We start from the raw sequence: 26,972 nt of genomic DNA, 5'->3' as shown, positions 1-26,972 counted from the left end.
CCAGAGATGGAGACTCCACCACTTCACTGGTCAGCTTGCTCCAGGGCTTTCTCACCCTTAAATTCAAGAAGTGCCTCCTCATGTTCAGATGGAACTTGAGATGTTCCAGTTTGTGTCCATCTCCCCTTGTCCTGTCACTGGGCACCACTGATAAAAGACTGGTCCCATCCTCTTGATGCCCTGCCATGCCATGGTGCCTGTTCTCCTGGGGGGGTCTTCCAGGCCAAGCTCCAACCAAGATGGTACCAGGATGTGTGAAGAACAGACCAGCATGGACCATGCAGCTGGCCAGAACAAAGCCTGCAGGAAGTGAGCCAGGCTAAACAGGAAAGCTGAGTTATCTGAGTCTGCTGGAAGTTCCTGCCCCTGGACCTGGCAGAGGGGACAATGGCCTTGAGCAGACTCATGGCAGGGACCTGCTGGAATCAGCCATGGCAAGAGGAGGAGGAGAGCTGCACTCGTCCTGGCAGAGGATATAACACAGGAACTGCAAACAAAAGGCAGTGCCAGGAAGATGCCCATTACCAAATGCAATATTGAACAGCACAGCACTCTCAGCCCTCTCCAAGGGCTTGCATTCATCCATCAGCAATCCCCCTGCCATGAACCAGAGAATCATGGAATGGCTTGGAAGGGACCTTAAACATCATCCAACTAAAACTCCCCTGCCATGGGCAGGGACATCTCCCACTAGCCCAGGCTGCTCAAGGCCTGATCTAGCTTGTCCTTGCACCTCTCCAAGGAGGCAGCATCCACAACCTCCCTGGAGGTGTTCAAGGCCATGTTGGATGAAGTCTGGAGTGACCTGTTCTAGTGGGAGGTGTCCCTGCCTATGACAGGGAGTTGGAACTGGATGATCTTTGAGGTCCCTTCCAACCTAAACCATTCTATGAACCCTTCAGCTTGGAAAGAACTTTCAAATATGGGGAGAAAGGATGATCAGGCACTGGAACAGGCTGCCCAGGGCAGTGGTGGAGTCCCCATGCCTGGAGGTGTTTAAAAGCTGTTTGGGTGAGGAACTTGAACTTAGGGATCATGGTGTTAAGAGTTGTATCCAGGGAGATGCTAAGTTAAATCTGGACTGGATGATCTCAAAATCTATTCCAAGCAGGCAGTCTGTTCTGGAGCTGAGACAAGAGTCTTTGTTAAGAAAGTGATTTCAGAAGCTGCCTAGAAGACACTGAAGTCAGAGTTAAATCTACTTGGATGTCACTGGTGGCATGTCACCTCCCTCATGGAGCTTCCAGCTTGACTTCATAGCAATAAACTATTTATGACAGACAGTTCTCAAGTGTAGAACACACCTAATGTGCTTGACACTAATGTCTGCTGTAAGAGCTCAACAAGCATCAGAAACAAACAAGAAATGCCCTTTTGACAGCACACTGAGCAGAGAGGGTACTGCTCACACAGGGCAGACAGCACCACAGAATCACTGAGGTGAAGAAAGACCTCTAAGATCATCCACTTCAACCTTCTGCCCAACACCTCCATGATGGCTACACCACATCCCAAAGTGCCACAGCTACATACACCTCCAGGGATGGAGACTCCACCACCTCCCTGGGCAGCCTGTTCCAATTCCTGACCAATCTGAAAGCAAAGAATTTGTTCCTTATCTCTAACATGAGTCTCCTCTGGCACAATTTCAGGCCAATTAATCTCATTCCAGCACTTGATACTAGAGAGATCAACCCCATCTCATTGCATTCTTACCAGAGGATGAAGTTTAAGCTTCAAACCTTGCTGCAATACCCAAATATTGAGGACATTTCTTCACCTATGGACTAAAAAGGACTCTCCTCTGGCACAGTTTCAGGCCATTTAATCCCATTCCATCACTTGATACTACAGAGACCAACCCCATCTCATTCCATTCTTACCAGAGGATGGAGTTTAAGCTTCAAACCTTGCTGCAATGCCCAAATATTGAGGGCATTTCTTCACCTGTGGACTAAAGATGCTGAGGGACCTGGAGCAGCTCTGTGAGCAGGAAAGGCTGAGAGCCCTGGGGATGTCAAACCTGGAGAAGAGCAGCCTGAGAGGGGATCTGAGCAATGCTCAGCAAGAGCTAAAGCAAAGGGCAAGAGGTTGGGACCAGACTCTTGTCAGTGGTGCCCAGTGACAGGGCAAGAGGCAATGTGCACACACTGGAATTCAGTAGGTTCCACTTAAACAGGAGAAGAAAATTCTTTGGTATGAGAGTACTGGCACCCTGGAGCAGGCTGCACCAACACAGCCTCCTGGCTGCCCCCCTCACCCCTGCCAGACACAGCCACCACCTTGGGCTGCACTGGGTTTGTGCCACACCAAACTGGTTTGACAGCTGTGGTTGCTGGATTGGCACCAGCAGCCCAAGGGCTCAGACTCCTGCAGCAGAGGATCAAGACCCTGGAAAGCACTGGGGGTGCCACCAACCCTGCCACCTGGGAGGAGCTGCCACCTCCCTGCATCAATGATGATCGATAACTATAGGGTGGGGAGAGGCCAGTGACAGGACAAGGGCCAATGGGCACCAACTGGCACCCAGGAGGCTCCATCTGAACAGGAGGAGAAACTTGCTTGGTGTGAGGGTGCTGGAGGCCTGGGGCAGGCTGCTCAGAAAGGCTGGCTTCTGCTGTACTGCTCAAGTGATGGAAGTGGCTTTTGCATTCAAGCTTCATCTGGCAGCATCAGTTCTCTTGTTTGGATTCAGTTCTAATATAAAGTCAACATCAAGATGGGAATTGGTTTGGCTGAGGGTCCTGGGGACGTTTAGTCTGGAGAAGAGCAACCTGAGAGGGGATCTGCTCAATGCTCAGCAAGAGCTGAAGCACCTACAGGGGCCAATAGGATAGGGCCAGACTCTGCCTAGTGGTGCCAGGACAAGGGGGAATGGGTGCAAAGTGACACCCAGGAGCTTCCATCTGAACAGGAGGAGAAACTTCTTTGGTGTGAGGCTGCTGGAGGCCTGGAGCAGGCTGCCCAGAGAGGCTGTGCAGTCTCCTTCTCTGCAGAGCTTCCAAACCCACCTGGGCACTGTGATGCTGGGCAAGCTGCTGTGGGTGCCTGTGTTAGCAGAGGGGTTGGACTGGATGAGGTCCAGAAGTCCTTTCCAACCCTCACCATGCTGGGATCTGTGAGTGTTTTACTCAACTACACGAGCCCCAGATGTGCTGGAAGGGTGCTTGATGCAGGCTGCCCAGGGAGGTGACTGAGGAGATACCCACAGCGACGCTTGACAGGTCTCTGGACAGCCTGATCAAGTTGAGGATGTCCCTGCTGACTGAGTGACCCTAGCTGCACCAGAGCTCCCTTCCAACCCCAGGGAAATTTAGGCTGGAGATGAGGAGAAAGTTCTTCACTGAGAGAATCATTGGACACTGGAATGGGCTGCCCGGGGAGGTGGTGGAGTCGCTGTCCCTGGAGCTGTTCAAGGCAGGACTGGACGTGGCACTTGGTGCCATGGTCTGGCCTTGAGCTCTGTGGTAAAGGGTTGGACTTGATGATCTGTGAGGTCTCTTCCAACCTTGGTGATACTGTGATACTGTGATTCCTGAGCTCAGGAGCAGGCTCCCCACTGGGCTCACCTGTCGCCGCTGTGGCGCTGCTGGCTCCAGGTGCCGTACTGGCTGTCGGGCTCCTGCACCAGCGTGTCCGTGTCCTTCGCCCCCGGAGCCTGCCTGGTGAAGCACTGCTTCAGCTGGTCCTGCAAAGGAAAGGTTGGCAAACAATTTCAGCACTGCTTTAGCCCAGGGACAAAGGAACAACAGGTTTGGTTTTGCAAAGGTGTCTCTGCGCCTCCCGGCGTTAAGAGAGAATCCAGGAGCATCCATGGAATCACAAAGGATTCTCTTGGGGGCTGCATTTAACCCCTCCAGGTGTGCAAAGGAAACGACTCTGCAGCTCTTATAGAAACATAGAATGGTTTGGGTTGGAAGGGACCTCAAAGGTCAGCCAGTTCCAACTCTCTGTCATAGGCAGGGACACCTCCCACTAGAACAGGTTGCTCAAGGCTTCATCTAACCTGGCCTTGAACATCTGCAGGGAGGTTGTGGAGCACAGAAGCAACCAATGTGATCAAAGATCAAAGATCACATTGGGTGCTTCTGTGCTCCACAACCTCCCTGGGCAACCTGTGCCAGTGTCTCATCACCCTCACTGCCAAGAACCCTTTCCTAACATCTAGTTTGAATCTCCCCTCTGCCACTTTAAACCCATTACTCTTTGTCCTGTCATTACCTTCTGCTGCTGCTTTAATTAGAGGACCTTTTTGCATCCAGATCTTTCTTTGGAAAACAAACAAAACCAAACCAGAACCAAAAAGCATTAAAAGTTTAGGTTTGGTTAGAAAAGGCCTCTAAAGAGCACAGAATTACAGAATGCACCAGGTTGGAAGGGACCCTCAAAGGTCATCTTGTCCATGGCCCCTGCAGTCAGTAGGGGCACTTCTACATCAAGTTTGCCCTGGAATGTCTCCAGCAATGAGGTCTCAAGCACCTCCCAGGGCAACCTGTTGCAGTGTCTCACTACCCTCCTTGTGCAGAGCTTCCTCCTGATGTCCAACCTAAATCTGCCCTGCCCCTGGGCAAGCTGTTGCAGTGTCTCACCACCCTCCTTGTGCAGAGCTTCCTCCTGATGTCCAACCTAAATCTGCCCTGCTCCAGCTTCAAACCATTGCCCTTCATGTTATCCCCTGGGCAAGCTGTTGCAGTGTCTCACCACTTTACTTCAGAGTAAGTAAGGAAAGAAGGAAATTCACTTCAGAGAAAGGAAGAAAGGAAGAAAGGAAGAAAGGAAGAAAGGAAGAAAGGAAGAAAGGAAGAAAGGAAGAAAGGAAGAAAGGAAGAAAGGAAGAAAGGAAGAAAGGAAGAAAGGAAGAAAGGAAGAAAGGAAGAAAGGAAGAAAGGAAGAAAGGAAGAAAGGAAGAAAGGAAGAAAGGAAGAAAGGAAGAAAGGAAGAAAGGAAGAAAGGAAGAAAGGAAGAAAGGAAGAAAGGAAGAAAGGAAGAAAGGAAGAAAGGAAGAAAGGAAGAAAGAAAGAAAGAAAGAAAGAAAGAAAGAAAGAAAGAAAGAAAGAAAGAAAGAAAGAAAGAAAGAAAGAAAGAAAGAAAGGAAGGAATAAGCAAGGAAAACCAAAACCCATCCACTTCATTTCCCCCCTGAAACAAAGCAGTGAGCTGGGTACTGATTTGTCTCTGAAGCTCCTCTAAACCAAGACATTATAAGGACCACAGAAGCAAAGAATGGTTTAGGTTGCCTTGGAACTAAAGCTGGGTTTGGCAGAAGTCCAGGGCTGATTACTCCTGCAAGTTTGCAGCTCCTGAAAATGATGCAAGCACAAAATTGGTTCTACCAGCACCAAAATCAAAACACCACCTCCCACCCTGAACCCCAAGAATGCAAAAGTCTAGGTGGAAAAAAAACTGCCTTGCAGCAACGTGAAAGGAAGAGTTGCTGTGTGAGGAACACCAGTTGAGAGATCTCATGAGTCAGAATCTGCCCAGACAGCTTCAAAAATATCTCTGTTTGCAGAAGAGAGGGAGACATCAGACAGCCAAGATGACACCTCACAGCTTGAGAAGCAAGAGGCAAAGCAGAAACCTGCTGGCAGAAATTGGACACAAAGAGGGGACTGCACAATGGGATGAAGTTTTGATCATCTGCCACCTTCATCCAAAGTCCAAGAGAAAAGGGTTTTCTGCTAATCCCTCTTCCTCTCCCCCATCTCCTTTTCCCCCCTCCCCTGTCTCCTTTTCCCCTTTCCCCCATCTCCTTTTCCCTCCCCACATCTCCTTTCCCCCTCTCCCCCATCTCCTTTCCCCCCCTCCCCCATCTCCTTTCCCCCCCTCCCCATCTCCTTTTTGCCCCTCTCCCCATCTCCTTTCCCCCCTCTCCCATCTCCTTTTCCCCCCCTCCCCAATCCACCTACAACCCAACCCATATAGCCCAACCCACCTATAACCCAACCCAAGAGCCCAATCCACCTATAACCCAACCCAAGAGCCCAACCCACCTATAACCCAACCCATATAGCCCAACCCACCTATAACCCAACCCAAGAGCCCAACCCACCTATAACCCAACCCATATAGCCCAACCCACCTATAACCCAACCCAAGAGCCCAATCCACCTGTAACCCAACCCATATAGCCCAATCCACCTGTAACCCAACCCAAGAGCCCAATCCACCTGTAACCCAACCCATATAGCCCAACCCACCTGTAACCCAACCCATATAGCCCAACCCACCTGTAACCCAACCCATATAGCCCAACCCACCTATAACCCAACCCATATAGCCCAACCCACCTGTAACCCAACCCAAGAGCCCAATCCACCTATAACCCAACCCATATAGCCCAACCCACCTATAACCCAACCCATATAGCCCAACCCACCTGTAACCCAACCCATATAGCCCAACCCACCTATAACCCAACCCATATAGCCCAACCCACCTGTAACCCAACCCAAGAGCCCAATCCACCTATAACCCAACCCATATAGCCCAACCCACCTGTAACCCAACCCATATAGCCCAACCCACCTGTAACCCAACCCATATAGCCCAATCCACCTATAACCCAACCCAAGAGCCCAATCCACCTATAACCCAACCCATATAGCCCAACCCACCTGTAACCCAACCCATATAGCCCAACCCACCTGTAACCCAACCCATATAGCCCAATCCACCTATAACCCAACCCAAGAGCCCAATCCACCTATAACCCAACCCATATAGCCCAACCCACCTGTAACCCAACCCATATAGCCCAACTCACCTGTAACCCAACCCATATAGCCCAACCCACCTATAACCCAACCCAAGAGCCCAACCCACCTATAACCCAACCCATACAACCCAATCCCACCTATAACCCAACCCAAGAGCCCAATCCACCTATAATCCAACCCAAGAGCCCAATCCACCTATAACCCAACCCAAGAGCCCAATCCACCTATAACCCAACCCATACAACCCAATCCCACCTATAACCCAACCCAAGAGCCCAATCCACCTATAATCCAACCCATACAACCCAATCCCACCTATAACCCAACCCAAGAGTCCAATCCACCTATAACCCAACCCATATAGCCCAACCCACCTATAACCCAACCCATATAGCCCAACCCACCTGTAACCCAACCCATACAGCCCAATCCCACCTGTAACCCAACCCATACAGCCCAATCCCACCTGTAACCCAACCCAAGAGCCCAATCCACCTATAACCCAACCCATACAACCCAATCCCACCTACAGCCCACTCAGCCAACTCCACCACAAGAAGGAGGCCTTGGAGACCACACAACATTTTCCACCCCACATGACCTTTTTGCCCTCTCTCTAAGTATCCAAATGCCAAAGCTGAAGGTGGGAAGTGTGACCCTGTGGGAAGCAGCAGCTGAGGCTTCTTCCCACGTTCCTGTACTTACTATCCGGCGGATTAGTGCTGCCCAGAAGGAGTAAGTCATGGTTGGAGAGCAAGGCTCCAGTGAGATCTGCCCAAGATTTCACCAACTCTGCCTTTAAGTGAGTTGCTGGAAGGAGGAACTGTCCTAGTGTAACGTCCCAGGCAGCACCTCCTGCCTCCCACCCCACCCTCCATGCTGCACTGACAGATAAACACTTCCAGGAACTGGACTCTTGTTTTTTTTTTGTCTGACCTGACTGATGAGGAAAGTTAAGAGACCTCCAGAGCAGGCTCCACCCCCTGGACAGGGACACATGAGGATGGCTTCCTCAGCCCTCTCACACACCCTGCTCAGGGCAGGCTCTGCAAACTGAAGAGCACTTTACAAATGCTGGATCAAGCCCAAGACAAGTGACAAAAAGAACTGAGCTCATCTCATAACCTCAAAGGCTTCAAGACTACTACAGAACCATGCAATGGTTTGGTTGGAAGAGACCTTTACAGCTCATCTAGTCCTGCCCTCAGCAGGGACAGCTCAAGGGCTTCAACACTACTGCAGAATCATGGAATGGTTTGGATGGGAAGAGACCTTTACAGCTCATCTAGTCCTACACTCAGAGAGACAGCTCAAGGGCTTCAAGACTATTGCACAATCATGGAATGGTTTGGTTGGAAGAGACCTTTACAGCTCATCTAGTCCTACACTCAGAGGGACAGCTCAAGGGCTTCAAGACTACTACAGAACCATGGAATGGTTTGGGTGGGAAGAGACCTTTACAGCTCATCTAGTCCTGCCCTCAGCAGGGACAGCTCAAGGGCTTCAAGACTACTACAGAATCATGGAATGGTTTGGGTGGGATGAGACCTTTACAGCTCATCTAGTCCTGCACTCAGCAGGGACAGCTGCAACTAGAGCAAGTTGTGCAAAGCCACAGACAACCTGACCTGCAATGGTTCCAGGCATGGGGCATCAAGCACCTCTCTGAGCAACCTGGGCCAGGCTCTCACCACCCTCAGTGTCAAACATTTCTCCCTTCTCTCCACTCTCTCACTTCTTTCCGTTTCAAACCCTCACCCCTTGTCCTATCACCACAGGCCCTGCCCAAAAGTCTGTCCCCAGCTTTCTGCTCAGCTCCTTTAAGCACTGAAAGGCCACCAGAAGGTCTCCCTGGAGTCTCCTCTTTTCCAGGCTGAACAACCCCAACTGTCTCACTCTGGCCTCACTGCAGAGATGCTCCAGACCCCCTTTATTATTCAGGCCACCTCCACTGCTGCCAGCAGGTAAGGAGATGCTCTGGGCATCCCTGATGTGCTTGCTCAGGAGAAACATCCCACCAGGGGTGCATGCTCAGGAGGAACATCCCCACCACCCCTGGTGTCCTCCTGAGCTGGAGAGGACCAACTGGGTTTAACCAGGGAACTGCAGCTACCCAAAAAAAACCTTCAAGTCATAAATGTTTAATGTCTCCAAGTGCAGAGGAGTAGAGCCCAAGTTCCACATTCCCTTAAATGCTATCAGCCACTACATCCTCACTGTTGCTATGCAACCCCAGGCTGGCTCAGCCATATGTGGTTCCTCTCCCCCTTCCATGGGGATACAACCAACAGCCAATTATATCTCTCATGGTGAAAGCTACAGCAGTGACCTTACAAGACAGGGGCTGCTTTTAGAGGGTGACTGCTTTATTCTCCACCTTCCCAGCTTCATGTACAGGTCTGAATCCCAACCTCTTTCTCTCTGGAAAGGCAGTAAAAGAAGAAAACATTGGGGGAAAGCAGAAATCTGCAGCAGAAAAGAGGTAAGTCAAACAGAATCATAGGACTGTTTGGGTTGGAAAAGCTCTCTAAGGTCATCACCTCCAACCAGCAACTCAACACTACCATAGCCACCAAACCATGTCCCCAAGTGCCATGGCCACAGGTTTCTTGCACACCTCCAGGGATGGGGACTCCAGCACCTCCCTGGGCAGCCTGTGCCAATCCCTGACCACTCTTGCAGCAAAGTAAAGCAGAAATCTACTGCAAAAAGGGGAAAGTTAAACAGAAGCATAGGATTGTTTGGGTTGGAAAAGCTCCCTAAGTCCAACCATTAACCCAACACCACCGTGGCCAGCAAACCTTGGCCCCAGGTGCCATGGCCACACGGTTCTGGAACACCTCTAGGAAAGGGAACTTCACCACCTCCCTGGGCAGCCTGTTCCAACCCCTGAGCACTCTTGCAGCAAAGAAATTGTTCCTCATCTCCAACCTAAACCTCCCTAACCTTCCCTTTCAGACCTAACTCCAGGGAGTAAATGCCAGGAGTAAGCTGTGCACAGCTTGTACCACCAGGAACTGTGTGGGGAGAGCAGAGAACACCCTGAGCTGCTCTCTCCCCCAGGTGCTGTTAGCTCAGCTGCTCTCCTTTAAGAAGCTTTATAGGACACCCACAACACTTCACATCACCAGTCAGAGGACCTTGCTGGTAGGAACAGAAGCCCTCATCTGAGATGCCAAACCCTTTGCTTCGGTCCTGCATTTGAACTGAAGGAAAACAAAACGAAATCTGATGCATTTAAGGAGCATCCCTCTGAAATGTGCACCTGCCTGGGGGCTGTGGTAGAAGTATTTTCACCTTCAAACACCCAAACTGAGCCACAGACCTAAAGACTGTAAATCATTTGAGGAGGGGGTTGGTGCAGAGCTGATGGGGATCCTCCTCACCACCCCAGCAGAAAGGAGACAGGGCAATGCTGATGGTTCACTGACTCACTCAGGTCTGACCTTGACTAGACCACCTCCAGAGGTCCCTTCCAACCCTTACTTTTCTATGGTTCTATGATTCCAACCAGCATGTTCCCAGCAACACCTTCCCAGCCTAAACTGGAGCCTCCAAGACACTGAAAGCAATCACAGCTCCCCAAAACGTGGCACTTTCCACCCCTTCTGAGCACACAAATTGACTTCCCCTGCTTGCCACTCCTCAGCTAATCACTGCTTCTCTACTAATGGATGCCTCACTCTGGCTCTGCCATGCCACCCAGGGAGTCAGGTCCAGCCAAGAAAAGGGGAGCTTTAGACTGGAGATAAGGAAGCAATCCTCCCCAGGGAAGGTGGGGAGACAGTGGAACAGCATCCACAACCTCCCTGGGCAGCCTCTTCCAGTGTTTCACCCTGATGAGAGAAGCTCCACCTAAAAGAGCCTGGTTTATGGAACACTGAACTTAATTCTCAGGGCTTGGAACTTTGTTTCTAAGAACTGTTTAGTCCTTTTTTCTTTCTGACTCCTCAGCATTTCAACACCCTCTTGTGCTGCTTTGTATTGCCTTATGGATTTGGGTCTTGCCTTATGGATTTGGGTCTTGCCTCATGGATTTGGGTCTTGCCTCATGGACTTTTTACAAGGGCTTGTAGTGCTAGGGAGAGGGACAATGGCTTTGAGCTGGAAAAGAGGAGCTTTAGTCTGGAGATTAGGAAGAAATTCTTTCCAGTGAGGGAGACACTGGAAGAGGTTGTGGATGCCCTCTCCATGAAGGTGTTCAAGGCCAGGTTGGCTGAGGCCTTGAGCAACCTGGGCTAGTGGGAGATGTCCCTGCCCAGGGCAGGGTAGTTGGAACTGAATGATCTTGAAGGTCCCTTCCAACCCAACCCATTCTATGAACCTACAAAAGAAACCCATGACTGGAAAGGCAGAGAGACCTAAAGTCCACCTAGAGCTGACTGTAGCCACAACAGATAAGGTGGCCAAATGAATCAGGATAAAGACAGCTTTGGCAGCAATCTGGTTAGCATCATGCCATGAACCTCCCTGCTCCATTGAGGACTTCAAAGAGCATTTTAGAGTTTGCTGTTGGTTAGGGTTTTTTCATACCCTGAAAATAGAGCTGTGCTGACTTGCTGCAAACACTCACCACGCACCCATCATGTGGCTTCAGGGAGAGGCTGAAGATAGAGCAGAGGTTGCCTTGATGTGCAAAGAAAGCAGGCAAGAACCAAATTCTAAAGATAGACCTTGCCAGGGCTGAGTGAGACACAGCAGAGCTTCCTCTGAGCATGGCAGAGCAAAGCAGGGTGCAGGAGATAGCTGGGGACACCTTTATGTTCCCTCCTGTATCAATCAGCACATTGAATTGTCCTCACAGAATGGTTTGGGGTGGAAGAGACCTTGAAGATCATCCAATCCAATCACCAACCCAGCACTGCCAGGGCACCACTAAGCCATGGCCCTCAGCACCACATCTCCATGGCTTTGAAGCCCCTCCAAGGATGGGGATTCCACCACTGCCCCTGGGCAGCCTGGGACAAGTCTTGACAACCCTCCTGAGGAACAAATTGCTCCTCGTGTTCAACCTAAATCTCCACCTTGTGCAACTCGAGGCTGCTTCCTCTCATCCTGTCACTTGTTCCTTGGGAGGAGAGAACAAGCCCCACCTGCCTCCAGCCTCCTTTCAGGGAGTTGCAGACAGCAATGAGCAGAGGCTCAGTCTCCCTTTCCCCAGACTAATCACCCCCAGTTCCCTCAGCTGCTCTTCCCCAGACCTGTTCTCCCAATCCTTCCTCAGCTTTGCTTCCCTTCTCTGGCCCCACTCCAGCTCCTCAATGTCCTTCCTGGAGTGAGGAGCCCAAAACTGAACCCAGGATTTGAGGTGTACCCAGTACAGGAGCATGGCCACTTCCCTACTCCTGCTGGCCACACCATTGCTGATCCAGGCCAGGATGCTAGTGGCATCCACCTAGGCACACACTGGCTCATCTTCAGCTGCTCTTCACCAGCACCCCCAGGTCCTTTTCCCCCAGCCAGTTTCCAGTCACTCTGCCCCCAGTCTGGAGCATTCATGTGGTTGTTGTGACCCAAGCACAGGATCCAGCACTTGGAACCTCATCCTCTTGGCCTTGGCCCATCAATCCAGCCTGGCCACATCCCAAGGGGCTTAAGCACTCAAGCTATAAAGAAGTGAAACCCTGAGAAACCAAACACAGCAGAAGCAGTGCCAGAGGCACACCAGCCTGCCCACCAGGAGATGCTGAGCAGACCTTGGACGCTCCAGACTTCACTCTCTCCCCAGAGGGCATGTGTAGCTCTCACCAGCATTAACAGAAGTTGGCACCAAGAGCTGAACAGGATCCCTTCCTCTTCAAACATTACCAGAGACACCAGCCAGGACAAGCCAATTTTGTGCTGAGATGCTGGGAAGTGAAGAGATTTCCTTCTTCCTCTCCAAAGCTCCATCCTTGAAACCAACACCTCCTACTCCAAACACTTGATTTCACAGCTCTTCTGCACAGCTAATGGTGGTTTTAAACACACACCCCCCCCAACATAAGACATAAATTAAACTTCAAACAAACATTCCTAGGTAGGACTGAAAAAAAAAACCAACCCCAACCAAACAACCCCCCCAAAAAAGAATGTTCTTTGGTTAAAAGCCTAGATTTGAAGATGCACTGAAAGGCAGAGGATTTCTTGACAACAAAGGGCAGCTCTTAGGAGATTCCATCTCAGATAACCTCAAAGATGTCTTAGAAGGGAGCAAACAAATTACAGACAGAGGGAGAGCAAGGAAACACCACCAGGGATTCCTGGAACCACCACAAGCCTACCAAATCTCCATCAAAGAGATTGCCACTGCTAGGAGTTGTGTTCAGTGATGGCTTGAACACGATTGAGCTGCCTCCCCCGAAAGCAAATTGCTGCTGCTTAGAGCTTTTAAAGCCAACAACCAGGGCAAAATTATGCAAAGGGAAGCTCCAAATAGCTCCAAATGCATTGATGTTCTTTTCTTAGGCTGGAAACACAGGAGGGGGGGGGGGAGAAAAGGGGGAAAGGGAGAGGGGGAAGGGGAAAAAAAGAGGAAAAGCAAGGGGGGGAAAAGAGGAAAAGCAAGGGGGGAAAAGAGGAAAAGCAAGGGGGGAAAAGAGGAAAAGCAAGGGGGGGAAAGAGGAAAAGCAAGGGGGGGAAAGAGGAAAAGCAAGGGGGGGAAAAGAGGAAAAGCAAGGGGGGGAAAAGAGGAAAAGCAAGGGGGGGAAAAGAGGAAAAGCAAGGGGGGGAAAAGAGGAAAAGCAAGGGGGGGGAAAGAGGAAAAGCAAGGGGGGGAAAAGAGGAAAAGCAAGGGGGGGAAAAGAGGAAAAGCAAGGGGGGGAAAAGAGGAAAAGCAAGGGGGGGAAAAGAGGAAAAGCAAGGGGGGGAAAAGAGGAAAAGCAAGGGGGGGAAAAGAGGAAAAGCAAGGGGGGGAAAAGAGGAAAAGCAAGGGGGGGAAAAGAGGAAAAGCAAGGGGGGAAAGAGGAAAAGCAAGGGGGGGAAAGAGGAAAAGCAAGGGGGGGAAAAGAGGAAAAGCAAGGGGGGAAAAAGAGGAAAAGCAAGGGGGAGAGGGGAGGAAAAGCAAGGGGGAGAGGGGAGGAAAAGCAAGGGGGAGAGGGGAGGAAAAGCAAGGGGGAGAGGGGAGGAAAAGCAAGGGGGAGAGGGGAGGAAAAGCAAGGGGGAGAGGGGAGGAAAAGCAAGGGGGAGAGGGGAGGAAAAGCAAGGGGGAGAGGGGAGGAAAAGCAAGGGGGAGAGGGGAGGAAAAGCAAGGGGGAGAGGGGAGGAAAAGCAAGGGGGAGAGGGGAGGAAAAGCAAGGGGGAGAGGGGAGGAAAAGCAAGGGGGAGAGGGGAGGAAAAGCAAGGGGGAGAGGGGAGGAAAAGCAAGGGGGAGAGGGGAGGAAAAGCAAGGGGGAGAGGGGAGGAAAAGCAAGGGGGAGAGGGGAGGAAAAGCAAGGGGGAGAGGGGAGGAAAAGCAAGGGGGAGAGGGGAGGAAAAGCAAGGGGGAGAGGGGAGGAAAAGCAAGGGGGAGAGGGGAGGAAAAGCAAGGGGGAGAGGGGAGGAAAAGGAGGAGAAGAAAGGCAGAGAGGGGGAAAGGAGGAAAAGAAAGGCAGAGAGGGGGAAAAGAGGAAAAGAAAGGCAGCAATCTCTAGCAGCCAGCCTCAGTAAAACCTCAGAGTGAAGTTGTCTAAGTTGATTACTCCCATCCAAATAACAAGGGGACAACAAAGGCAGGCTCCTAAACGCCCATCACGACGAGTTTCTGGCCCAGATTTATGCTGCCAGCTATGTTCATGGCCTGTTAAACCAAAGGGAAGTTATTAGGAATGAAAAAGCATGAAGTGGTTCAGCACCAGCCCTGGTATTTTCCCTAATTAAAGTGAACAGCTTCACTCCTCCCCCCCAAGCCCAGCCCTGACCCAAGACAAACAACTCCTTCTCCAAAGCCCTGAGCAAAGGTCCCTCATGCCACCAGAGCAGCCCTCTGGGCATGAAAGATAAAGTTCCATTCCCTGTTGGTACAAAATGTGCTTTTTTGAGAGCAGTTCACTCTGCTCTTTGGTTCTGCTGCCTTTGCTGTAGGGTCTGTGACCTTCTCACACCTTGTAGCCTTCCCTACTCAGACCTTGCAGCCAAGGTGGGAATAAACCCACCAATTTCTGTTAGGTTTTTGGTTTGGAGTTTGTTGATGTTGCCTCACACCAAAAAAGTTTCTCCTCCTGTTTAGATGGAAGCTCCTGGGTGTCACTTTGCACCCATTCCCCCTTGTCCTGGCATCACTAGGCAGAGTCTGGCCCTATCCTCTTGGCCCCTGTAGGTGCTTCAGCTCTTGCTGAGCATTGAGCAGATCCCCTCTCAGGTTGCTCTTCTCCAGACTAAACGTCCCCAGGACCCTCAGCCAAACCAATTCCCATCTTGATGTTGAATTTATATTAGAACTGAACCCAAACAAGAGAACTGAAGGGTCCCAGAGCACTGGCACAGGCTGCCCAGAGAGGTTGTGGAGTCTCCTTCTCCTTTCAAGACCTGTCTGGATGTGTTCCTGTGTGACCTGAGCTAGATTGTATGGTCCTGCTGTGGCAGGGGGGTTGGACTCAGTAATCTCTTTGTGTCCCTTCCAACCCCTGACATCCTGTGACCCTGTGAGCAGCAAGAGCAAGGCACAGGGTGCAGCAGGCAGGAAGCTCTTCCAGCCCACGGGGACACTTTCTTCCCTCCAGCTGAACCTGAGATGCCTGCACTGCATCTGCCTGTAGGAAATGAGCTCAGAGCAGTTCAATCCCGAGGAAACAAAAAAAGAGGCTGCTGAGGAGCTCTGAGGATGGAGCCACAGGAACAGGCTATGACCAGGCAAAAGAGAGGAAGGAAAAAGCTTGATGGGCTGATGAGAAAAACAGAGCTCAGGAGGTTGGGCTGTGAGTGGGGACAGGACAAAGCAGCAGAGGAATTGAGTTCAATGATGGATTGCAATATTACAGGTTCCATCTGAACAGGAGGAGAAACTCCTTTGGTGTGAGGGTGCTGAAAGCCTGGAGCAGGCTGCCCAAAGGCATTGTGGAGTCTCCTTCTTTGGAGAGCTTTCAAACCCACCTGGGTGTTGTGGTGCTGGGCAAGTTGCTGTGGGTGCCCCTGCTTGAGCAAGAAGGTTGGACTGGATGATGTCCAGAGGTCCCTTCCAACCCCTACCACAATGGGATTCTGTGATGTATTAAATTCTGACTGATCAGCTGCAGGTTTGGGAAGCAGGAGATAAAAGTAGCTTTAGCTCTGAGGCTTTAAACAACTCTGGAAAGCAGAGCTGTTCTTCCTCTGGACTCAGAATCAGATTGCTCTGTGTCAGACATTTCTGTATCTAGGTGTCATTGAAGGCATGTGGGTAAAAAAGGGAAGAAGAAATAAAGAGGAAAAGGGGGGGGGAGGAGGAAAAACAAGGGGGAGAAAAGGAGGGGAAAGGAAAAAAAGAGGGAGAAAATGAGGGGCAAAGGAAGAAAAAATGAGGAGAAAGGAAAAAAAGAGGGAGAAAAGGAGGGTCAAATGAAAAAAAGAGGGAGAAAAGGAGGGTCAAAGGAAAAAAAGAGGGAGAAAAGGAAGGTCAAAGGAAAAAAAGAGGGAGAAAAGGAGGGTCAAAGGAAAAAAAGGGAGAAAAGGAGAGGAAAGGGAAAAAAAGGGAGAGAAAAGGAGGGGAAAGGGGAAAAAAGAGGGGAAAAAAGAGGGAGAAAAGGAGGGGCAAAGGAAAAAAAAGAGGGAGAAAAGGAGGGTCAAAGGAAAAAAAGAGGGAGAAAAGGAGGGGCAAAGGAAAAAAAGGGAGAAAAGGAGGGGAAAGGGAAAAAAAGGGAGAGAAAAGGAGGGGAAAGGGGAAAAAAGAGGGGAAAAAAAGAGGGAGAAAAGGAGGGGCAAAGGAAAAAAAAGAGGGAGAAAAGGAGGGTCAAAGGAAAAAAAGAGGGAGAAAAGGAGGGTCAAAGGAAAAAAGGGAGAAAAGGAGGGGAAAGGGAAAAAAAGGGAGAGAAAAGGAGGGGAAAGGGGAAAAAAGAGGGGAAAAAAGAGGGAGAAAAGGAGGAGAAAGGAAAAAAAAGAAGGGAAGGGAGGGGAAAGGAAAAAAGGGGGGAGAAAAGGAGGGGGGGAAGAGGGCAAATCTGGGAGGAGGGAGGGAAGGGGCAAATGACAAAAGATAAAAAGGGGAAAAAGAGAAAAGAAAAGCAGAAGAAAATGGGGGAGGAGGAAGGAAAATAAAAGGGAACCAAAGGAAAAAAGAGAAGGAGGAAAGTGGAGGTTTTAGTCAGGCAGAATGAAATTCACAGCGTCCTGCGTGTTAAGGCTGTTTCCCAGATAAGATCGAGAGGATGCTGAGCTAGATCCACCCAAGCTCCCACCCCCAAGAATCTGCTGAGGAACCTCCTCCCTGTTGATCCTACCAAGAAAGAGAGAGACGGAGCTGGGTTGGGGAATCAGCCCTGCCAAGGCAGGGAGCAGGAAAATGTGACAAGGTATGAAGAGAAAGAAAGTGAAAAGGTAATCCTCGAGCTGTTAGAGTGCTGGAAGAGAAAATCATCTCCTCTCTCTCTTGCAGCCTGATTCCTGCTTTGATGGCCTGCAGCAAAGAAGGAAGCAATTACGTCAAATCCCTTTCACTCCAATCCCAAAGCTCCTCTGGAGGGGATAAAAATCTCTCTTGCAGCTCAGGAAAAGAAGAGAGAAGTGCTACCCACGAGGCTGTTGCCAGCTGCAGAAGTTCCCAGCTAAAATATGGTATTAATAAGGTGCTGATCTGCCACTTTCCCCACGTTTCAAGCAACTGGGAACTGTGCCTATGGGAGCAGCCCTGAGTTTTCCCCTCAGCCTCAGCTCCATGCCACAAAAAACCTGCTCCAAATACAGGATGGCAGCTTCAGGATTGAACCAAACAGAAAACAAGACCAGCTCTGAGCCCAAGCATTTGGTAGTAGTCCCAGATAGCCAGTGAAGGTTTTGGCTGGGAAGAGGAGGTGGTGTAGGTCTGATGTTGGGAAGAAGCTGGACTGAATGATCTTAGAGACCTTTTCCAAGCAAAATGAGGGTGGTGAGAGCCTGACCCAGGTTGCCCCATCCCTGGAAGCACTGCAGGTCAGGTTGTTTGGAGCTCTGAGCAACCTGCTCTAACTGCAGACGTCCTTGTTGACTGCAGGGGGGTTGCACTGGATGACCTCTAAGCTTCTTTCTCACCCAAACCATTCCTTGACTCCATCAATGCTTTAAAAACTCTCAGCTCCTGCAGAAGATGCCTGGAGCAGTGACAGGAGGTCCATCCAAACACTAACCTGCTGTTTCCCTCGGTATTTAATCTCAAAGTCCATCAAAGTCAAGAGGGGACAAACTACACAGGTGTGGCAGAAGGCACTCCCACACCTCCACTATTTTCAACCTCAGCACCAAGTTGACTCAGACCATCTTAAACTGTGCTGTTTGGCTGAGTTTTGACACATTTCTTGCCCTTGTCCAATGCTAAGTTCTCAACAAGGGGCCACCAGGAACAGCAGAGACAGGACTTAAACACCCCCAACACATGCTGAGTCCCTCCCAAGGCAGGAGCTGGCTCACCAACCAGCCACCCTGGCTGCTGCTTGTTCAAACCCTCCATCACTGAAGCATCAGAACACCATGAGTGTCCTGCAGAGCATCTCTAAGACAATGAAGAAGTCAGTTTGTGATGAATTAGATGTTCTGTATTCATAGAATCATAGAATCAACCAGGTTGGAAGAGATCTCCAAGATCATCCAGTCCAACCTATTCATCCCATAGATGCTGTAGCTCCAATGAGGACTAAGTAAAACCCTGTCCCGGCCAGGGGAAAGATGAATAGCTCAAGCTTCACACTCACAAGTTGTTCTGCAAAGACACAGAGGCACAGCTATGAACTCTCACAAGTGCCAAGACCTTCAGTTTGAACACAGGGGTTAGGCACAAGCTGAACCAACTTCATGCCTAAAGCCAAGCCCAGGCCAAACTGCAGCTGGAGGAGCAGAGCTGCAGCTCCCTTGGCTGTCCCCAGTGACTCCACTGGTAAGGTGACCTTGTGTCTCATGATTTCAGCTCTGTAAGCAGTGCTGGTGTCCTCTGCAGGTTGCACATTTCCACTTTTCAGTCTCTGACACAAGTTTGTTGGTTTGATTTTTTTCCCATTCAGCTAAGGCCAGTAAGTGGAAGGTATCAGCTGAGGAAAACCATCAGCAGAACTTCCCCACCACTGTAACAGTGGTTACCAAATATTTCCCTCCTCATTCTTTCCTGCTCACATGACAACATTTTCTTCCTCAGTAGAGTCAAACAGGAGATGAATAGCAAGCCAGGACAAAAATCCTGTTAACCATAACTGATAAAGTTCTGGAAAGAGCCTGGCCACAGAAGCCACACCTGCCCCAGGAATGTGACTCTACCTTCAACCAACCAGGGCACAAACCTCTGTGAGGCCACAGCAGAACTACACCTGGTTACACTTCACAACGACTAACCACTTCATTTAAAGAGCAAAACAACATTTGGGGCACTTTGGAGAGCAATCTCTTCAGGATCTACCCATGTCCTGCTCCCAAAGCTTTCCTCAAGTCCAGCACAGCAGACCCATCCCCCAGGGCTTGAGTCTTAAATTATCCAGTTCAGGTATAAGTCAGATCACCAGCTCAGACTCCTCTCCATGAAATAAAACAGAACAAACTGGATTCACAGAAGGATAGAATGATTTGGGTCAGAATGGACCTCTGGAGATCATCCAGTCCAGCCTCCCTGCCAGAGCAGGGGCACCCAGAGCACTGTGACCAGGATCACAATGTCCAGGAGGGTTTGGAATGTCTCCAGAGATGGAGACTCCTGCACCTTTCAACTACAGAAGTTCTCACTCATCTTTAAATGGACCTCAGAATCACAGAATCACTCAGGTTGGAAGAGACCTCCAAGCTCAGCCAGCCCAACCTAGCACCCAGCCCCAGCCAAGCAACCAGACCATGGCACTAAGTGCCTCATCCAGGCTTTGCTTCAACATCTCCAGGGACAGAGACTCCACCACCTCCCTGGGCAGCCCATTCCAATGCCAATCACTCTCTCTGCCAACAACTTCCTCCTAACATCCAGCCTAGACCTGCCCTGGCACAACTTGAGACTGTCCCCCCTTCTTCTGTTGCTGTTAAGTTCCAGTTTGTGCCCATCACTCCTTGCCCTGTCACTGGGCACCACTGCAAAAACCCTGCTGCCATCCTCCTGACACCCACCCTTGAAGTATCAATCAGCATTGATCCAATCCCTCTCAGTCTGCTCTTTGCAGACACAACAGCCCCAATTCCTTCAGCCTTTCCTCCTCACAGAGATGTTCCAGTCCCTTCAGCATCTTTCTAGCCCTTTGCTGTGTCCTCTCCAGCAGCTCCCTGTCCACTGAAGCCCCCTTTCACACATTATAACCTAAACCTATCACTGCTTTGCAGTATTGGCTGGAACCAGGATCAGGAGGTGCCCAAGGCTGGCTGCCAGCAGCAGCATCACCACCAAGAGCCCAGCTCAACTCCAGGAACCCACAGCCCTCCCACCACAAAGAGACTTCTCCACACCACCCTTCCACATTATTTAATGCAGATCATCAACAACCCAGAAACCAGGGAAGGGAATGGGAAAGGGCAGGGTGAGGAGGGCTGTGTGTGGCACCTGCTGTGGTGGACCATGGATCCTTCACCTTTCTTTGCTCCCACGGAGTCACAACCTGCCTCTGCCTCACCACAGCCCTCACAAGTGCTGCTGGTCACACAGCTGCTATTTCATGGTGAAGTAGCAATTAGAAGGGAGATAAACCTCCTCTTTCTCACCAGAAGTGGAGACCAGCAACCATTTTTCCATCCAGTGCAGGCTGGCAGCCCTTTCACTCTGCTCACCCAGCCCCAGGCATTTCCACCCCTATGGGTGAATGTTCCCAGCCACTCTGACCTGTGGTGTTGAAATGAGCAACCCAAGCAGAGTTTGGGACTGAACTTTTCTTGGGTTTGCTTACTTTAGACAAATATTTGCCCTACCTCAGTGCAGATCAACACCACTTTCCCCCACCCCTCAAAGCCTGGTGAGCCATGTTCTCTGGCACATGAGAGCACCAACCTGTGCTGCAGAAAGCAAGCCATTAGGAGGAGACAGCACTACCTGGAAGTGCTGGGTGGCCTGGGGGGGGCTGTTTGTGTTTTGGAAGGGACCTTCAAGATCATCCAGTTCCAACTCCCCTGCAGCAGGGTTTTTGCAGTGGTGCCCAGATACAGGGCAAGGGGTGATGGGCATAAACTGGAACATAACAGCAACAGAACAAGGAGACACAGCAAAGGGCAAGGACACCTACCAATAGTCCAGGCTGCTCAAGGCCTGACCTTGAACACCTCCAGGGAGGAGGCATTCACCAACTCCCTGGGCAGCCTCTTCCAGTGTCTCCCCACCCTCACTGCAAAGAATTCCTCCCTAATCTCCAGTCTCGATCTCCTCTCTTCCAGCTCAAAGCCACTGCCCCTCATCCTGTCACTACCATCCCTTATCAAAAGTCCCTTCTCAGCTCTCCTGTACCTCCCTTCAGGCACTACTCTAAGCTCTCCCTGGAACCTTCCCTTCTCCAGACTGAGCAGCTTCAAGTCTCTCTCAGCCTGTCCCCATAGAGAAGTGCTCCAAGCCCTTTGATCACCTTCATGGCCTCCTCCAGACCTGCACCAACAGATCAGCACCAAACATACATGACACAAAAACAAAGAATAAGACCAACAGACACCCACAGATGAAAAAAACCCCAAGCAAGCTGCCACAAGCCCAGGCTGTTGGCACTATTTATCTACCTCGAGGCTCTCAAAAAGGTGGATAGCTTACAAGCTCAGGTGGCTCTGAACTGCTCTGCCTCTTCCTCAAAGAGGAAAACCTCTGCTGACTCCTCACGGAAAACCTTCGGAAGGATTCTCTGCTCCGGGATGCAAAGTGCCTGAAGGAGGAGGTTCTCTTGAAGGAGGGAGTCCTGCTTCCACCTTCCCCACCAGTCCTCTCGTGTGCAACTGCAGTAGTGACTAAATTGAGTGCTTCCTGCAAGGATCTCCGCACCGTACCCATCCACTGGGTCATGTGAGTTTGTGCCACTGTCAGTTTGTCTCCAAGGTAATCCATCTTCATTTATTCAGTGAGGGGAGAGGGGAGGGTTGGTTCCTCCTTTCCCAGCAGAGATGAGAAATCAATATTCAATAAGCAAGCACAGGCAAACAGAGCTTCTCCTCAGCAGCCTTGATTTGGTTTAGGTTGTTTTGCCACTTTTTTGTGTGTGTGGCAAGAAGATGCCACTTGGAAAAATAAATCCCAGGGATTAAACTGGAAGCAGCAGCAGCAGCAGCAGCAGCAGCAGGGTGTTTGTGTGATTATTCTTTTTTAACCACACACATACACACCCAAAAAAAAAATAATATACCAATTCCACCTCAAAACCAACAAGGTGAAGGTGGAGATTTGTCAAGTAGGGGGGAAAAAATTATATATATATATATATATATATATATATATATATATCTATATATATAAAAAAGACTTTTCCCTACTTACACTCAGGCTTTGCAGAGTTCCATCCAAACATGTTTCATTCAGCCACGATGGAAAAGGATTAAAAAGGGGATGAAAATAAAAGCAATTAAAAAGAAAGGAAGGAAAACCCAAATCGAGGTTTAATCCACAGCTCCTTGAAACGAGTCCATTGGCGAGCAGGGAATTGGTCTCTTTACTGTCTCATCTCCCAGCTGGAAGGAAAAAAAAAAGCAACTCCCCTTCCTGCAGCCAAGTTTGGGGTTCGTTGTAGGTATCAGAAGGAGGACAGAGCAGGAATCCTTCTGGCTCGGCAGCTTCTCGGAGGGCAGGAGAGCAAACAAAGTTCTGATGCTTCCAGGCAATCCATTGAGCAGCAAAACAACCTGGGCAGTAAATCCGGATTCTTTCTCTCCTCCCAGAGGAACTCTGCAGGGAGGGATGGGGGTCAGCAGAACCCCCTGCCCGGCAGCCTGCTCATCTCTTCGAGCCCTCCCCAGGACCTTCCCCTTCCAGCAGCACGGATCACAAGCTTGGCAGGCACGGGAGGCTGAAGGGGAACGGTGTCAAACCTGCTGCCTTCAAGACCAGACTCGCTCGGTGGCTCAGCGACTGCCAAGAGATCTTCTGAATGACATCAGCTGCTCTGCTTCGGGGGGGCTCCGGAGCCGGGGAGCGCTGCCGGCGAGGGGAGAAGGCTGTGCCGTGGCCGCCAGACTTCGCCCTGCCTGCTGCGGGGCTCCCTCCCTCCTTAGACCACCTGCGGACCCGCTCCGAAGCCACCGCTGCCCATCGCAGCCGTCTGCGAGCCCGCCCCAGCCTCAGCGGCGAGGCTTGCCGCGGTGCCAGGCTCGCCAGCAAGGTTTGCCATGCTCGGGAGGCTCCTGGCTACGGGGCAAGGCGAGAGCTGCCCTGGCTCCGCTCTCGGCTCCCCTCCTCTCTGTCCCTGCCTGGCCTCTTCTCCAAAGAGGAGGAAACAATGAGGTAGGTGACAGAGCCGCAGAGGCTGCCCAAGGAAGGAGCTGGGCTGGGCTTTATTAGAGTACAGGCAGGGTTACCATGGCAACCCAGGGAACAGCATCTGCTTGCTGCCCGAGCAGGCAGGAGTTGCACAGATCCATTGGAATGATTCATAGTTTGCATATGTCACGTGGACCTGGCTGCTTTTTAACCCTTCCCTGCCAGGGAAGCTCCTGGCACACCCACACAGCAGGAGGGGCACCCTGGCATGGGGCAGGTGAGGCCAAACCTCAGCCCCTGCCCATGCCCAGGGGGTGCTCAGGCAGCACCATCACGTGGAGCTGGCTTGTGATGCGATTTACAAACCCAACCTCGACACCTTCAAGGCAGTCACTGTGGAAGCAGGGTGAGATAATCATTAAGCCAGAAGCTCGAGACACAGCTGAACAGGTCTGACCTCAGAAGCTGTTTTGTTTTCCCCCATTCCATCACTGCTAACTTCAGAAAGCGAGGACTCATCATCCTCCTCCCCAACTCTGCTTCCTCCTCCTCAGCCCCTGGCTCACTGCGGGGTTGGTACCACCACTGCAAAGCTCAAAAGGGGCTGGGGGAATGAGAGGACCTCTCAATTTTTTGGGCCACTCAGTTCAAGAGAGATGTTGAGGTGCTGGAAGGTGTCCAGAGGGGCCTGGAGCACAGCCCTGTGAGGAGAGGCTGAGGGAGCTGGGGGTGTGCAGCCTGCAGCAGAGGAGGCTCAGGGCAGAGCTCATTGCTGTCTACAACTACCTGAAGGGAGGCAGTAGCCAGGTGGGGTTGGGCTCTGCTGCCAGGTACAGAACAAGAAGACACAGCCTGAAGCTGTGCCAGGGCAGGTTTAGGGTGGATGTTAGGAAGTTCTTCCCAGCAAGAGTGATTGGCATTGGAATGGGCTGCCCGGGGAAGTGGTGGAGTCAGCACCCCTGAAGGTGTTTAAGAGGAGGCTGGATGAGGCACTTAGTGCCATGGGTTAGCTAATTAAAAGGTGTTAGGTGATAGGTTGGACTCAATGACCTCAGAGCTCTTTTCCCAACCTGATTAATTCTGTGATTCTTTGAAATAAGAACAGGTAACAGAAGGCAGCAGCCACAGAACACTTGTTTGGGTGGACAGCAGAAAGAACAGCTAAGGTTTTAAATCAATACACACAAGTGGGAGTCCAAAGTCAAGACCTGACTAGTTCAGGACCAGGAGGAAGGAGAGACACAGGTCTGGAGATAAGCCCACAAGGCACGTTGAAAGCTGCTCCCTTTGTTTATTCAAGAGGGTTTAGCTGCTGTTGCCTAATTTGCCATACAAACTACCAGGGTCTTGCATCATCCTCTCCATCTCTAAACCGTGCAGGAAGAGATATAATGGAATGAGTAACTTCTAGATAAGATTTGATGGAAGAGTTGTCACCAAGTTGTGCTGCCTCAGAAGTGCTACTTAAACACCCCCCCCCCCCCACGATGCCAGCAGCCAGATGGGCTGCTTCTAAGAGTTGAACTCCACCAACCTCTAACCTATCTCCAAGAACAACTTTGCTGCCAAGACATAAGCTGCCATATTTTCTTCCATGTTACTCTGAAGAGAACCACAGAGCTGCTAAGGATGCTGATGGTTTGGGTTGTTGCTGGAAATCAAGGACCTTCCCAGCTCCCCACATCCAGCTGCTGGGCAGCTGCTCCCAGAGTCCAAAGTGGCTGGTGGAAGCTTCCACTTCACACCACGTCACATCATGCTGGGAGGGTGGATAAGAGGGGCCAGGGGCTGTGGCTCTGCTGGGATTGCTGCTTTGGGATCTGCTCTGCTCCAGGATAGTCCTCCTCTCCATAGTCTCCTTCTTGGGAGACTTTCAAGGCCTGTCTGGATGTGTTCATTGCTGTCTTAAAATGCAGCTGGGATAGGACAAGGAGCAATGGGTGGAAGTTGCAGCAAAAGAGGTTCTACCTCAACACAAGGAGGAACTTCTTTAAGGGTCCCAGAGCACTGAACAGGCTCCCCAGAGAGGCTGTGGGGTCTCTTTCCCTGGAGCCTTTCAAGGCCTGTCTGGGTGTGTTCCTCTGTGATCTGTGTTAGATAGGATTGTCTTGCTCTGGCAAGGGGGTTGGACTTGATGATCTCCTTGGGTCCTTTCCAACCCCTATCATCCTGTGAGCCTGTGATCTTCCCCATTTTGGGGTCTGCTCTGTTCTGGAAACATGGCTTCAGGACCTGCTCTGCTCTAGGATCACAACTCCAGGTTCTGCTCTAGTTTGGGGGTCTGTTGTGCTCTGGAATTGTGGCTTTAGGACCCAAGGGAACTGGGGTTGTTAGCTTGGAGGAGAGGAGGCTCAGCAGGGAACTTATTGCTATCTACAAATACCTGAAAGGAGGTTGTGGCCAGGTGGAGGTTGGTCTCTGCTCCCAGGCAACCGGCAGCAGAACGAGAGGACAGTCTCTAGATGTGCCAGGGGAGGTTCAGGCTGGATGTTAGGAGGAAGTTGTTGTCAGAGAGAGTGATTGGCATTGGAATGGGCTGCCCAGGAAGGTGGTGGAGTCGCTGTGCCTGGAGGTGTTTAAAAAGAGACTGGATGTGGCACTTGGTGCCATGATGTAGTTGACTGGATGGTGTTGGGTGGTAGGTTGAACTTGATGATCTCAAAGACCTTTTCCAGCCTGATTAATTCTGCATGTGAAGATCAAGTTCAAATGATAACCCAACACCACCATGGCCACTAAACCATGCCCCAAAGTGCCATGGTCACAGGTCTCTTGAACACCTCCATGGATGGAAACTCCACCACCTCCCTGGGCAGCCTGCTCCAAAGCCACTCTCACAGCAAAGAAACTTTTTCTCATTTCCAGCTCAAACCTCCCCTTAGAATCAAGCAGGCTGGAAGAGACCTCCAAGCTCATCCAGTCCAACCATCATCCAGGCATGATGACTCCACCACCTCCCTGGGCAGCCCATTCCAATGCCAATCACTCTCTCTGACAACAACTTCCTCCTAACATCCAGCCTAGACCTCCTCTGGCACAGCTTTTGAGACTGTGTCCCCTTCTGTTGCTGCTTGCCTGGTGCCACCTGAGCCTATTTCCTCTCATCCTATCACTAGTTACTAGGGCAAAGAGACCAACCTCCACCTCACTCCAGCCTCCTTTCAAGGTGTTGTAGAGAGGGATGAGGTCTCCCCTCAGCCTCCTCTTCTCCAGACTAAACAAGCCCAGTTCCCTCAGCTGCTCCTTATGTCCCTGCCCATGGCAGAGGGTTTGAAATTAGATCACCCTTCCCAACCCAAACCATTCCATAATTCTACTGACACATTCTATTCACTTTGAGCAGTCTCAAGTCAGTCTAACACAACTCCTCAGTATGAAAATGGGATCCAACCAAAAGACAAAAAACCTTTTTCACCTCCTCAGCTCTTCTTCTAAACAGCTACAGAGCTGGCATCACATGGAGATGGGAAGAAACCTTTGATTGCACAGACCAAGAGCTGCACATTTCTGATCAAGAGGAATTAAACCTGTTCTGAGCCAGCTATGGGTGATGTTCCATGGGCCAGGAGATCCTGCACCCACAGTTGAAATTTCAGGCTTACCTCCCATGTTCATGCTGTTTGATCTAAGCTCTAGAAGTCAAACATCTCTGCACTTAGAAGCAGAGTCCTTGCTGCAGCAGAGGGATTCTGCACCTGGCACTTTGCTATTTCGGATGGTTTCAGGGTCTGTCTGACTTGGTAACCCCTCAAAATAGCAAGCAGAGAGCTCTGGGCTGTAGCCTCCATGCAAGT

At 50.8% G+C, this 26,972-nt stretch overlaps 1 protein-coding gene across 4 annotated transcripts in view; it reads right to left on the bottom strand.

Annotated features, from left to right (window-relative positions):
* LOC135188603 (uncharacterized protein KIAA1671 homolog) overlaps positions 1-26,972 on the bottom strand; it is a 77,599-nt gene that overhangs the window by 10,194 nt on the left and 40,433 nt on the right. For 2 of the 4 annotated variants that reach the window (XM_064168118.1, XM_064168121.1), the window contains one exon: positions 3,570-3,688. In XM_064168118.1, the coding sequence (XP_064024188.1) occupies positions 3,570-3,688 (119 nt within the window). Of the gene's footprint in view, positions 1-3,569; positions 3,689-7,424; positions 7,577-21,528; positions 22,150-26,972 lie in introns of those variants that run through there. The other 2 variants (XM_064168119.1, XM_064168122.1) reach the window with 2 other exon arrangements.

The sequence above is a fragment of the Pogoniulus pusillus genome, chromosome 30 (genome assembly GCF_015220805.1).
Source record: "Pogoniulus pusillus isolate bPogPus1 chromosome 30, bPogPus1.pri, whole genome shotgun sequence".
NCBI lineage: Eukaryota > Metazoa > Chordata > Aves > Piciformes > Lybiidae > Pogoniulus > Pogoniulus pusillus.
The sequence above is the reverse complement of the archived record's forward strand: the minus strand, read 5'-3'. Positions and strand labels throughout refer to the sequence as shown.